Source organism: Grampus griseus, assembly GCF_964374135.1.
Source record: "Grampus griseus genome assembly, chromosome: 6".
NCBI classification, from domain to species: Eukaryota; Metazoa; Chordata; class Mammalia; order Artiodactyla; family Delphinidae; genus Grampus; species Grampus griseus.
This window is the reverse complement of record NC_139000.1, coordinates 11,843,466-11,859,000: the sequence shown is the minus strand read 5'-3', so window position 1 is coordinate 11,859,000 and position 15,535 is coordinate 11,843,466. Positions and strand designations below refer to the sequence as shown.

General features: G+C 36.6%; 1 protein-coding gene across 1 annotated transcript in view; it reads right to left on the bottom strand.

Annotated features, from left to right (window-relative positions):
* The window catches only part of STRBP (spermatid perinuclear RNA binding protein), a 67,967-nt gene extending 57,007 nt beyond the window's left edge, over positions 1-10,960 (bottom strand). The window contains exons 1-3 of the mRNA XM_082655715.1: positions 10,880-10,960; positions 7,443-7,663; positions 2,418-2,583 (exon numbers count right to left, since the gene is read on the bottom strand). Coding sequence (XP_082511841.1) covers positions 2,418-2,583; positions 7,443-7,663; positions 10,880-10,882 — 390 coding nt within the window. The 5' untranslated portion in view covers positions 10,883-10,960. The remainder of the gene's footprint in view (positions 1-2,417; positions 2,584-7,442; positions 7,664-10,879) is intronic.
* Between the last annotated feature and the right edge of the window lie 4,575 nt (positions 10,961-15,535).

The window sequence follows — 15,535 nt, the reverse complement described above, 5'->3', positions numbered from 1 at the left end:
ACAACCCCAATTAATTAAGCTACTTTGATAACTGAAAGTTTTGCTATAATAAGTACTCAGGAAAAAGATTTTTAATTCACAAGAAAATAAGATCATATCATATCAGAGACTGGTTTTCCAAATAAACACCAAGAAAACAAAGGGGAGGTAGTGATTTTTAAAGGTAAAAATCACATTTAAAATGATTTTCTGAAATATTATTAGTAATAAAACTATGTCTGTGCTTATGTGTATATATGTGGGTGTATATATGTGTGTACATGTATACAATTTAATATAAAATGGGTGTACAATTACATACCCATTTTATTTGGGTACCTTTACCCAAACACCTATGGTCATGGATCTAACCATCACACAAAGCAGCCGGTTTCACTGCCGGATTACTCTATTGGCTATGGTAAATTCAAATATGTTTCTTTTTTTTTTTTTCAGCAGTTTAAAAAAAAATTTTTTTTAATACATCTTTATTGGAGTATAATTGCTTCACAATGCTGTGTTAATTTCTGTTGTTTCTTATATTGTCCACCACTGGTCTTAAGAGTTCAGGCCACCTTTACCTTTTCCAAGAAGCTCTTCAAGATCTAAAGATATTTGTGTCTTTTTTCGGCTTCTCTAGGCTAAAAAGCCCTCCTCTCTTCAACTTTGAAACAGTTTACACAGCCCACACTCTCTCCTGGGTCCCTCCCTTGAACACCTGCTAGCTCGACAAGAACATTTTAAAACTGTGGTGCCCAGAAATAAAGACCCTCACTCAGGAGAGAAAATGCAGAGTTCACACAGTTGTGATCTACACAGAGAAAGTTCTATTAATGCAACTGAAGCTCCAATCTTCTCTATCTTCAATACTCAAGAAATACGACAGATCGTCAGGATAAGAACTTCAGTTTCTTAGTGCAAATGGTTCTCAACCCTTTTTCCATCCTGACATACCTGAAAATATGACCACTCTCATAAACAGGACGCACTAAGTGGAACAGAAAAGGGGGTGAGATGGTTGGAAAAGCCTCTATGTCCAACCCTTTGATCACTGCTTTAGCATAAATCTAAGAGTAACAATGTTCACTACAATAAAAGCAGAAATAAAGATTAAATTTTAAAACAATATAAAAAATAATGGAAAAAAGATGAATTTTGTTAACATTCTGATAACAAAAAGTATAGTTATTCAGAAAACCGTTACTGAGCTTTCCATTTCTTAAAGCTTTATTGTACTCCATGTTGCTTACCACTCTCCCTCCCCAAATGATCACATAAGGATTTAAAATAATTTTTTAAAAGAAATGAATTTAACCCTTGAAAGAACAGAAACCTTTCTTCAATCAGAATTGAAAATGGAAAAGCCAAATGTTTGTTCAGTCACTTAGAAAACCTTAAGATCTAAAAATGATAAAATAAAACAGTGCTCCAGAAGTTAATACAGGAAAATGTGTCAACAAGTAACACAAATTTGAGTGTCAGGAACAGTAGATTAAAAAATCAGGAAGATGGTTTTGAAGATCAGTTGGTGAATATGAAAGAAAATGATCCAGTAACAAAGCTAATAAAAACAAATTTAGAATTCATATTACTTGGGGGGAAAAAGTCTCTTTAGAAGAAATACAAATACAGGAAACCAACAACAAAAAAAGAGAGCATTCAACAACTCAACAGTTTGACCTTGTATACTCGTATCTATTTATGTGACATGGATGTAAAGACTAACTAATATGAAATCATCAAAAAGCTACAATCTAATTATACCACAGATAACACATCTGAAATTGAAAGGTGATCATTGCTTCCCAATTAGTGATGCAACTAGCCCTTGGAGCAGGCTGGCAGAGCAGGTCCTAAGGTGACCACAGCCCCAGATGAACCGGTTGACTTCAGCCCTGAGGAGCCCTCAGCCTCCAGCAGCATCCTCCAGGAAGCATGACAACATTAAAATTGTCTAAATGCATCCCAATGTGAAAAAGGTTTGGAAACAAGGAATTAATAGCGACTTTCCATTAACAGAATGAATGAGTGAAGTTAAATTAACAGTCTTCAATTTAAAAAATTATCATCTATGGAAGTCTCCAGTTGTCTAGGCTCTTTTTGATCTTTCAATTCTTTTCTGCATTATACCAACCTTTCTAAGAGTTTTATAATGCTGAGAGGCCTAGTCTGGAAAACATGAAGACTGTCAGCAAGACACATCTGAAAAATTTAAGACCGTACTTTAAGAGCCATCTTAATTTGGTAAATATATCCTTAATACTAATCACCAGAAGTTTGCCTTAGATGTGATGGATGAGTCACTGACCCAGAGTAGCAATTCCACTTGTCTGTACCTACCCTTTACTATTACCAATTTCTTATTAAATTTATCAAGGTCACGGCCTATTTTTACCTTTTTACAAATTCTCCTAGAGGTACAATTAAACTGTACTCACCTGAATCTGAATAGGAAGATTATCTTTGACTGTATTTAACAGGGTCTCTGTGGGTTTGTCTTTGCACATTAAAACCAGCTCCAAGTCCATATCATCTTTAATCAGCAAGCCTTTTGCAACCAGGCCAATCCTCATTACACCACATAATGTCCGACCACCTTGATCCCTAAAAATAAAAGTCTGAATGATTACTTTCACAACCTATTTCCCAAACTATAACTTCATCATCACTTGGCTTTCTGGCTAACCATATGAATTGATAAGGGAGAACATAAATCCAAATATCCAAAATTCTGCAAAAGTACCTCTCAGATTTAAGGCTCATAAACTATCTACCACAAAGAATCAATAGGGAGAATATTTCAGACTACAGATCTTTCAATACTTTATTAAATCTATATTGCTTAGGAAAATCCAAAAATACTGTATCCCCTTAAATATCTTTTCAATTTTTCTAACTTCCTCCTTCTGTCTTTTAATTAAGTAATTAAAGAATTGTGAGAAACATGAACACCATGGTATACTAAGAAGGAACATCAGGGTGGAAATTAAAAGACCTGAGCTCTACTCCTAGTGGTGCCTGCTGGCTCAGTATATGTAACTGTAAAATGGCTATCCACTAGATAAGCCTTAGCTCATCCCTTATAGCTGTAGCATTCTAGGAATCCATAAAAGTTTCTGGGGAAAGGAGAATAATGTGATAAAAGTAAAGAGCTGAAGATGATCTGCCAACACAGGCATTCCATATCCAGTGGTAGCTAAAAGAACAAACATTCAAAGAACATCAAGTCATGAATGGTGTGTAAGAATACTGTTAACATCTATCCTTGATTTTAATACCAAAAGTTTCTTATTGGTTCATTTCCCTCAATCACAAGTGAAAATGTAACTAAACTGAGCGGTCATTCAACAAGCAAGCAACTGTTTGAGTATGGAAAACATACTAAAGGAGCTCCAAACTCTCCAGCTCCTGAGGCTCACACTGCAGACTAAGTACAAAAGCTGTTTAAAACCTGCTTCAAAGGGAAGAGAAAGGTGACATCTGAGAATAAACTGAGTGCCACAGATCTCATTAAACCTTACCAAGAGAGCCCTGTATTTGAAAGACAAGGAATGCGAATCTCAGAAAAAGTGATTAATTGCTCAAGTTCACAGAGAGAGTAAAATGGCAAAGCCGAGATTCAAACTCAAGTTGGTCTGACCATAACACTCAAGTTCTTTATATAATTACAGCTGCTTCCCAATTTCAGAAAAGAGAGAGGTCAAAATTAGAGAGGTCAAGCAAGGCAACCTGCAAGGGTGACTTCAGCAGAGTCGTGATTTGGTTAAATAGAAAAAAAGGTCATTCTAGCTGGAGGCAAAGAATCAGCAGAGTTGGGCCCAAGTCAGCAGAGTGGGGAATGAACTAGAGAAAGGAGAAGGGACAGAAGTAAATTGTGGCAGTGGAAACAAGACAGGAAGTTAAAAATAACCCAGCCACGGCTCAGTGCCTGACACTCCTTAGAGATTCAGTAAACGTTAAATCAATGAAAAACTATAAGGGTGGTACAAGTATAGAAAGAAAGAAAAAGCATTTTGAAGGAAGTGAACCAAGTATGGAATTATTTGATATTAAGAATAGAGTCTAGGGCTTCCCTGGTGGCGCAGTGGTAGACAGTCCGCCTGCCGATGCAGGGGACACAGGTTCGTGCCCCGGTCCAGGAAGATCCCACATGCCGCAGAGCGGCTAGGCCCGTGAGCCATGGCCGCGGAGCCTGTGCTCCGCAACGGGAGAGGCCACAACAGTGAGAGGCCCGTGTACCGCAAAAAAAAAAAAAGAACAGAGTCTCATCTTTGATTCTTTTTTCTTCTATATCCCTGTTCTTTCATCTTCTCATTCTCCCAAATCTAGTAACAGTTTTTTAATTGCCCCTCTGTAATCACCCTCAAACCCCTGCCTTCAAACTAGCTTATTTTCAGGCTCTTACTACCTCTTACCTAGACCACCTCAATAACTTCCTCTCCACTGGCCTTACTAAAACTAACCCCTACCATCTATCTCAGCTACTGTATGTACACAGTATGTTGCAACCAGAACAGTCTTCCAAAAGCACCACATGGATGGAACTCTGCCTGTTATTTTCCTGGTATTCCACTGAACACTTAGACATGAGCATATTGGGAGGCAATTGAGGAGACAGCATGACTTCCTGCTTCGAATCCCAGCTCTGCCACTTACTGTGTGACATTGGACAAATTACAAATTACTTGACTCTTTTGAGCCTGCCTTCTCATTTGTAGAAAAGAAATAATACCTTCCTCAGAGTGGTACTGAGAATGTCATTTAATTAGTGTAAGTAATGAACTTAGCCCAGAGCCTGGCATATATTAATAGCTCAATATTCCTTAAACAGTCCCTATATTTTCTCACACCTAGATCTTTGCTGAGATTTATTTCTTCTTCCACTTCCACTGCCTGACAAAACCCTACTCATCCTCTGGACCTACTGCAAACGCTACCTCCTTCATAAAGTTTTTTCTGATCCCCTGAACCAGCATATAGTCTCTCCCTGCTCTGTATTTTCACATTTTTGTCACAGATACGTGAAGTAAAGATGCTAAGAAAACTGGATCGGGAGTCCGACAGACTTGAATGTGAATCCTGACTCCACCACACACTCATTCACTGACCTTAAGCAAGTTAAAGTTTGTTAATGATTCTGAGTTCCTGTTTTTTCATAAGTAGTGGAAATCTCTTAAGTAAAATGGGGGTGGAGAAGGGGGATAACAATAATAGAGACTAGCAGGTTTGTTGTAAAATAATGTGAAAAGTAATCTGGTACAGTAATTGGCACTCAATAAATGGCAGACATTCTTAACTAGCCATTATTAGCTTGCTTATTAAATTCCATATCATAATTATGATATACTTGGTCTTATCATGTACAAGACAGCATGACTGAGCAGAGAAACTAAGTCCTAATTCAGTTCTGAATTTTAATAATGAATTTGAATATGACGTATTATAACGCAAGTGACCCAGATACAGGGAACTAATTAAAATTAAGCTAATATTCCTAAAATACAAATAGTGTAAACTTATTCAATTTATTTGACTTGTGAGTCAGCTTGTAAAGAGGTAAGGTAACAGCACACAGGTTAAAGCTGCCTACCAGTCTCTGGCAATAGGAGGTGCTTAGTAAATATAAGCTAGCTTTCCCCATCTCTATGCCCTCTGTAGTGCTTAGCATACTCCAGGAGCATAATACGTATCTATGACCAGAACACACCTCTGTTCTTGGACGCCTCTGTTCTAAGGACACGATCGTTCTGCACTCCTTGAGTTCTACCACATGGGAAGAACTATACACAAGTGCTCAACCCCGGAATGTTCCACAAACTGGAAACACTTTACAGAGACAATTGATAGCCTGCACACAGAGCACTCTATTTAAAGATCCAAACAAAGCACGGAGTATGTTATCTTTTAAAAACCTTGAAAACTCAGTGACCTGATCCAGTTAAGCAAAAGTCTACTGGAGCACTTTCCAAAGGTCTGCTCAGCCTTGACAGCAAACAGAAGATGTATTTAGAAGGCCTGAACTTCACTGAAAAATAAAACTCCACTTAGAAATAGTAAAAATAGCAAATTTTATATGTATTTTACCACAATAAAAAAAAAAGTTTTTAAAAGGGTATAAACACATTCCAACGTGCAATTTAAATATGTAATGTGGTAACTCACTGGCGGTCCAGTGGTTAGGACTCAGCATGTTCACTGCCATGGCTGGAGTTCAATCCCTGGTCCACGAACTAAGACCATGAAAACCACACAGCGTGGCCAATCAGTCAATCAATAAATAAGGAATGCATGACTATTTCACTTGCACAGGGACTGGGATTTAACTTGCACTGGGAATGGGCTAGATTACTGGATGATACTACTAATTACCAAGAACCCCCAAATTTGACAGTATCTTTTTTAAAGCCATCATATGCAAGAAAAAGTGAATTACTGCCAAGAAACTTCTAGCTGACACGTCCCTGACTAGATACAATGTATATATTACCTGTAAAAAGCTAACAAAGTCAAGAAAATACATTCTTCAGCTAAAAACTGATACTGATTTTCTTTCATCTGAAGATGGAAAGGTTACACTATCACTCAGTTAAAGATATCAATTTATTACTACCTTCCCACTATTATCTGCTTATCACAGATTTAGAATTTAAGCCTGAGAAAAAATTCTGTAACTTCTATCCTCAATTTACCAGTTGCAGCCAAAGTAATGTTCTTAATCCTATTAATACAATAGAGTCAAATGAGCTACATTTTTTGAAGTAAACCATACAATTATTCCAATCATAGTGACATTGCTCAAAACAATAACTCTAAGTTTAGCAAGGCATAAAAAGTTTCCTAGTTATCATTCAGCTTCATCTCATTAATCTCTTACTGTTGTTGCAGCACTGGGAATACTGTGCTATAATTGTTGAAGGGTCTGGCTCCCATTAGGCCTTCATTCATTCCACAAATACCCAATGAGCATTTACTATATGCAAGATACTGTACTGGATCCTGGAAATCAACAAGGCAGATACAGTCATAAAAACCTTTACAGTATATTCTCCTGCACTCTCTCTTCTACACCAGGATTTTTAAATACCTGACAAAAATGACATTCTATGATTTTCCCAGAGACCAAAAACACTACTATTTATTTCTGAATTTAGGAGGCTAAACCAACACATGAAAAAGATGACATAGCATAACCTCCAAAAAAGAGAAGTTTTTTTTAAAAGGGCTTGGTGCTTGCTCCCTCGAAAGGCATCCTGAACAGGTCTATCTTCTTTTTCTGGTCTAATCATTATTCCTTTCTTGCTTTCCCTGCAAATTTAACTCAGAAAAATTCCACAAACATTTACTTCCTTGTTTACAGTCATATAAATGAGAGAACCCAAAGAACACCAAACAGCAAATGTAACCCAGTGGGACGGGACCCTGGGCATTACAGGACAGCACCACAAATGTCAGGTCACACTCACTTGGAATAGGAGTCTACAGCCTCATCCTTCTTCACTTCTGTCTCACCCTCTGCTTTTGTGCCTTTATTTGTTTCATCCAGCCAATCCGAGACATGTTTAAGAGCACACTCAACAGTAGACACCATATTCTGAACAGCTTCAAGTTCCTCCGGAGACGGATAAATTGTTGAATGTTTCACCATAACATGGCGATCATCATTGGCAAAAGATCTAATAGATCTCTGTCAGAAGGTGAAAGGAAACTATTACTTCAATAAAAGAAATGTTACCTGAAAAGGATGACTTACAAATATATTTAAGTCAAGTCATAGCATTAATTGTCAAACTGCTGTGAAACAGTTAACACTGAGGCAATGAAAAACTGCTCAAGAAAGGAAGTAAAACCCCAGCCTGCCAAACTCCACACCAGAAAATTAGAGATCTTTCATTCATATTTTGGAAGAGTTCACCCAAGTTACATTCAGTATTATGTATATGCCACATTTTAGCTCAATTTATGTGTTTTCAATACCACGTCAAAAAAGGTCATCCATATCACACATCATCTACAAGAAACAAGATACTTCCTAGCTTCGACAGAGTGTCTAGAAATGCATATGGGTGACTCATGATACCCAGTCACTCCTTTCCAGACTCCTGGACACTTCTGCATCTAGAAAAACTGAGATTTTGTAACATAGTAATAACACATAATACAAAGTTATATGTGAACAAGATAGTAAAACTATGGACCACATTAGAATATTATTTATTATTTGGCATTCAAACTTTGGCGTGCAGCTTTAATTTTTTAAATAGATTAGTAGGAGATATTCCAAATTCCAGAATGGGGAAAATACATATTGTAAAAGAATTAATTTTCCAAACTAATTTACAAATGTATTCACATTCTCAATCAAAATCCCCTCAAGATAGATTTTAATACTCAACAAAAATAATTTTAAAGCTCATTTTGGGTGGGGGGAGGGAAGTCATGAGTGTATCAAGAACTATTCTACAAAGGTGGATGGGTGGTACCATTATGCTAAAATATCAAAAATGTTAAAAGCAATAATTAAAATGACATGCTGGCCCAGAAATCAGTGGAACAGATTACAGCCTAGAAACAGAATGAATTTCATGAAAATTTAATAGAGTAGATCCTTCACACTCATGAGTCACACATCCAAAAACCTTTGAATATTTCCAAATTTACAAATACCATAAAGACACTTGTACCAGTACAGAGCAAAATGAACAAGGAAAACTTGGTGAGTTTCCATAAAGCCAAAAGTATTTGACTTAAAGGGTGGCTACAGTGCCCTAACTTACATGAAATTATGTGCTAGCAGACAGTAAATATTTTATTTTAAAGTCTTTACTGCAAAATAATATATTTGCAATGCTTTATCAGTCTTGTCTCTTTTGTTTTTGTTTGAATGTCAATGTTTTAAAATCAGATTAATTTGGACACCAGTAAATTAATACTACAGTATCATTGTCCCCTACAAAATGAAGCTATAACTAAAAAGGTAAGTAATCCTTTGAAACCCTCAATTATTACATAATAAAAGTTACTAAAATCAATCATGAAGCTTTCCTTTTTTCTAGACAAAAGCCAATCTCTGTCTAGATTTCTTTCTTGCTCTCAAAGTCCATGACCAGTTTTCCAACTGGAGAAGTCTTTTGCTACAAAGAAAAAAACTTTTTAACCACTTCATGAGATTTACTTATATATCCCAAAATAAGTTAACAAGAAAACAAAAGAGCCATGTAACAAATTGGAGATGCTAGGTTGTTCTAGGGATTATAACTTATTGATAGTTAACTTGCTCTTTAAAGAAAAAATTCCACTAATATTTTAGTTCTCGATGGTGGGGGAAAAATTGTTAACTTGAGATTTTCTCTGTCATTTAGTTTTATGATGAGTTACTAAGTTACTAAATTAAGTTACTCAGTCCTACACACTGGCCACACCTTAGGAAAATTACATACTGCTACCTAACACAAACCTTTGGCCTTTCACTCACAAAAAACATAAGACTGCCAATGTTAAACCCAAGAATCTACTGGATGTGATAGGACAAGCATCATGAAACAGTGATGAAAGAACTGAATGAATGGTATTACCACCCCCCCAAAAAAAAGCTACCTTATTTACCCAAATAAGCTCCACGTTGATTTTAAGTATTAAAAAATTAATTGGAAGAACTATGCAGAAACATAGTTCTCTTTCAAACCTGAGATCTAAGGCAAAACTGGAAAACACCTACTGACCAATTAAACTACGTAAACACAAAATTTCTACACCAGACATCTAAAGCTACATTTAAGATGAATAAACTAGGAAAGGAATTTTCATCAACTATGGCAAGTAACACATATAAAACATTTCTTTAAGTTCGAAGAATATCAAGACTATAGTAGATAAATAAGCTGAAAAGGCAAATAATTTATATGGGAAGAAACACAAGTTACAGTGTCATTTTTCACATCTCACCATAAACGTAAATGACAGAGAAAATCCCAAGTTAACATTTTTTCCCCACCATCCAGAACTAAAATATTAGTAGAATTCCTTCTTTAAAGAGTAAGTCAACTAAGTTATAACCTCTAAAACAAATTTTTTAAAAATCAAATGTCATTTAAAGAAATACCATCAGACTTGCTAAACAACATATTTCAAACATACTGATGATTAATATTTTTGTGCTTTTTCCCTCACTTACAACATCTTTTTAAAGCCTTTTCTCACTTATGGAAAAATTCACACAGCATCCTCCAGAACCAAAATATGAGGAGAAAAATATTCAGCACATTTTACCAATTAAAAAGTTAGGGACCAGATGTTATGACCTCATCTAACATCTCAAATTCAATTTAAGTATTAACTTTCCACAAAAAGCAAGGTTTCCATGATATTCAGTTCAGTGCCCTCAATACACTCAACACCTGACCCTATTATTTTAAAATTAAAAGCATGTGAAAAAAGGTGTCTTTTTGAGTTAAATACTCACACATTTTATAAACTCCAAACCCTTCATATCATTACTTAAAGGACTGGTTCAGGATTTTTAATTTCCATGGGAAAAAACCTGAATTTCAGGTAGAAAGCTAGAGAAAAATTACATAATTTCAAGTTCAAGGTCACCTTAGCCATTTGTATCAGTTTGCTAATGCCAGTTTTATTAGAAAATATTATTTATGAGCATTCCCTCCTTTGTATTTAATAATTTACGGCCTGCAGGCTCATGGAGCTCCATCTTGTGGTTTAAAGGGCTCGTAATAAATCTGAACTCATTTGCTTTGCTTAAATAGTAGAATGCCATCTTTAGCTGATACACTGGAGCAAAAAATTACCACCACTTTTTTTCACTTGCCCTCACTGTTAACGGTTTCAACTTCAAGCGACTGAGATCTTTGGTAACTAAATTAAGGAAACATAAATAATAACCTACCATGGTTTTCTACAGTATTTTAGCTTCTTCTTCCGATCCTTTTCCCTCTTTCTTGTCGTCTTCACTAGACACTGTTTTCTGTGACAGTACCTCCTCATAAGCCTGAGTCCCCTGACAGCTCAGAGTCAATACGGCAAAGGTGTTTGAAGACTTGTTCTCTAGAATACACCTGCAAAAGAAAAAGAAAAACAACTTTTCAAAAATGCTTATTTAGAATTAGTTTCATATCAGAGTGTGGAACCCATAAACGTGTTATTGACAAAAATGAAACAATCTTTATAGAGGAAAATTACTTCATTTTAAACAAAAAGCTAATACATCCTTTGAAGGCGTGGGCCCAAGAGCCTAAGTGATATGGCCAGAAAAATAACCCTCCTGGTAGCCATAATGTGGCAGCTGGCTGACTTGCACTCAATGAGATGAATACATTAACAGACAGAGATTCATTAAAGAAGTACAACCAGAAAAAGTAATACTACTACTGGTGGCAAAAATGTTGCAATTAACCATGAGATTTTCAATAGAAACTGGCATTAGTCAGACCTATCTGAAAAGTAGATAAGACACCTGAAAATATAACACTGTTGATTGTAACCATGAAGTTTTTCCATTTGATACTGCCATCAGATTTACAGCAAATGTTGGAACCACGTTTCATCTTTAATCATTTTAGGCCTAAAATTCAGAATGCTTTTTTGGCTCTGCTCCCCTAACCCCCAAGAGACCCTACTTCCCTCTCAACCTATATGCACTGTTATGCCAGACTCCTGAATATTCACTAAATCCTGATTTCATTATCCATGAATGACTCTCACCAGAATCCCACAGTATATTTCTGCCCAGAGGCCTAAACACCATTCTATTACCCCTTTGTTCCACTTTTATAAGATTTTATTCCAGATAAGGTAAAAAAATAAGCTTTTCTGAGCACTGAAGTCCTTATATAAGCCCAGTGGTAAAAAAACAAAAAAACTAGAGAGAGACCATTAAAATAGAACATATGCCTTACATGGTTATCAGGAGTAACACACACCACAGGATATGTAAACACCCACAAAGAAAGAGCTCCCTCTTCATCTCAATTATCTTTCCTTTAAATTCTCCCTTAAATAATGAAACCCCCTTTTACTTTTATTTTTTTTTTTTGCAGTATGCGGGCCTCTCACTGTTGTGGCCTTTCCCGTTGTGGAGCACAGGCTCCGGACGCACAGGCTCAGCGGCCATGGCTCACGGGCCTAGCCGCTCCGCGGCATGTGGGATCTTCCCGGACCAGGGCACGAACCTGTGTCCCCTGCATCGGCAGGTGGACTCTCAACCACTGCGCCACCAGGGAAGCCCCCCCCCCCTTTTACTTCTATCTACAATTATTTCCTATCAGTTGCTCTCTTAAAGAAAAAAATCCTTTTTGAATTCTTGGGACCAGGAAAGTTAAAGGTGACATTTAACTCTCCCCAATACTACAAATGAAAAAACAGACCCACATTTACAGTCAAATGATACTTAGTTGTGACCTACATGCAACACTATTCATATCTTATAATAACCAACTTCCCTGACTCTGACTTAACAAAATCCACCTGAAATAAGCTAGTGAAGATTGATTTTTTTTTAATTATGTAACAATGAATAGATAGAACTTACTTTGATTACTACACATATCAAATCAAGGTAAGGAGGGAACACATAATGCTGCAATTCATAAGGTCCTTTTATATAACAAAGTTAAGAAACAAACTAAAACATGATCCCATGGTAAGAGATATCTCAAAGATCCTCCTGTCACTAAAATTATACCTTTTGTATAAAGATCGCACTATACAATTTAGAGTCTTTGGCACTTCCCATTCCCAACCCTACTCCATTCTAGAAGATTCAACCATTCAGTACTTAGCTGTGAATCCTGCAGCCAAATATTGCTGCACTGATGAGAACTGAACTAAACTGCTCACAGGTGAGAACTGAAAACAAAGTCCACAAGCTGCTCGCTATAAAAAGGTAAAACCAATAAGTCAAACATATTAAGAAAGTTGACTGAAAGCAGAAAAAGAGGGAAGAATGTTAAGTAAAAGCTGATGTAGTGGAGAAACAGTGGATCACCAATAGCACTTTTCAGTCATCAGTATGGAGAGTAACCACCCTACCTATACATCAAGAAGCTCTGGCCTCATTCTTGCCGCTTTTATTCAACATAGTTTTGGAAGTCCTAGCCACAGCAATCAGTGAATAAAAAGAAATAAAAGAAATCCAAACTGGAAAGGAAGTAAAACCGTCCCTGTTTGCAGATGACATGATACTATATATGGAAACCCCTAAACATATCACCAGAAAACTACTAGAGCTCATCAGTGAATTTGGTAAAGTTGCAGGATACAAAATTAATATGGAAATCTGTTGCATTCCTATACACTAACAATGAAGTAACAAAAAGAGAAATTAAGGAAACAACCCCATTTACCATCACATCAAAAAGAATAAAATACCTAGGAATAAATCTACCTAAGAAGGCAAAAGACCTGTACTCTGAGAACTACAAGACACTGATGACAGAAACTGAAGATGACACAAACAGAAAGATATACCATGTTCTTGGATTGGAAGAATCAATACTATTAAAATGGCCATACTACCCAAGGCAATCTACAGACTCAATACAATTCCTATCAAATTACCAATGGCATTTTCCACAGAACTAGAACAAAAAATTTTTTAATTTGTATGGAAACACAAAAGACCCCGAATAGCCAAAACAATCTTGAGAAAGAACAGAGCTGGAAGAATCAAGTTCCCTGGCTTCCGACTATGCTACAAAGCTACAGTAATCAAAACAGTATGGTACTGCCACAAAAACAGACGCATAGATCAATGGAACAGGGTAGACAGCCCAGAAATAAACCCACGCACTTATGGTCAGCTAATGTATGACAAAGGAGGCAAGAATATTCAATGGAGAAAAGACAGTCTCTTCAGTAAGTGGTGCTGGGAAAACTGGACAGCTGCATGTAAAACAATAAAATTAGAACATTCTCTAACACCATACACAAAAATAAACTCAAAATGGATTAAAGACCTGTATATAAGACTGGATACTATAAAACTCCTAGAGGAAAACACAGGCAGAACGTTCTTTGACATAAATTGCAGCAATGTTTTTTTGGATCCGTCTTCTGAAGTAAAGGAAATAAAAGCAAAAATAAACAAATGGGACCTAGTTAAACTTAAAAGCTTTTGCATAGCAAAGGAGACCATCGACAAAACGAAAAGACAACCTACTGAATGGGAGAGAATATTTGCAAACCATATGATGGATAAGGTGTTAATAACCAACATATGTAAATGGCTCACACAACTCAATATCAAATAAACAACCCAATTTAAAAGCGGCAGAAGAAATGAATAGACATTTTTCTAAAGAGGAAATGCAGATGGCCAACAGGCACATGAAAAGATGCTCAACAGAGCTAATCACCAGTGAAATGCAAATCAAAACCACAATGAGATATCATCTCACACCTGTCAGAATGGCTATCATAACAAAGAACACAAATAACAAATGTTGGCGAGGACGTGGAGAAAAGGGACCCCTCAAACACTGTTGGAGGGAATGTAAACTGGTGCAGCCACTGTGGAAAACAGTGTAAAGGTTTCTCAAAAAACTAAAAATAGAACTACCTTATGACCCAGCAATTCCAGTCCTGGGAATACATCTAAAAAAACCCAAAAACACTAATTCGAAAAGATACACACACCCGAATGTTCATAGCAGAATTATTTACAATTGCCAAGATATGGAAGCAACGTAAGTGTCCACCAACAGATGAATGGATAAAGAAGATGTGGTATATATGTACTCGGCTGGCCAAAAGGTTCGTCTGGTTTTTTCCCATAAGACGGCTCTAGTAGCACTTAGTTGTCTTTAACTTCATTCAAAACAATTTTGTTAGATTGTATGCGACAGCTGTCACATCAGCTTGCATTTAAAAAAAGACTTAAGGAGACACAGGTTTGAGCCCTGGTCCCAGAGGATCCCACATGCCGTAGAGCAACTAAGCCTGTGTGCCACAACTACTGAGACTACACTCTGAGAAGCTCATGCACTGCAACAAAGAGTAGCCCCCGCTCTCCACAACTAGAGAAAGCCCACACGCAGCAGTGAAGACCCAACGCAGCCAATAAATAAATAATTTAAAAAATTAAAAACACTTGGAGTTTTAAATAAAGACTTATCAAAATGGGTGAATTTTTGTGTAGCCATTTTAATACTGAAGATGGAAGAAAAAAGCAACATTTTTAGCATATTATGCTTTATTATTTCAAGAAAGGTAAAAACGCACTGAAACGCAAAAAAGAAAAAAGATTTGTGCACTGTATGGAAAAGGTGCTGTGACTGATCAAACGTGTCAGAGTGGTTTGCAAAGTTTCGTGCTGGAGATTTCTTGCTGGACGATGCTCCACGGTCAGGTAGACCAGTTGAAGTTGATAGTGATCAAATCGAAACAATACTTGAGAACAGTGAACATTATACCACACGGGAGATAGCGGACATACTCAAAGTACCCAAATCAAGCGCTGAAAATCATTTGCACCAGCTTGGTTATGCTCATCACTTTGATGTTTGGGTTCCACATAGGTTAAGCGAAAAAAACCTTCTTGACCGTA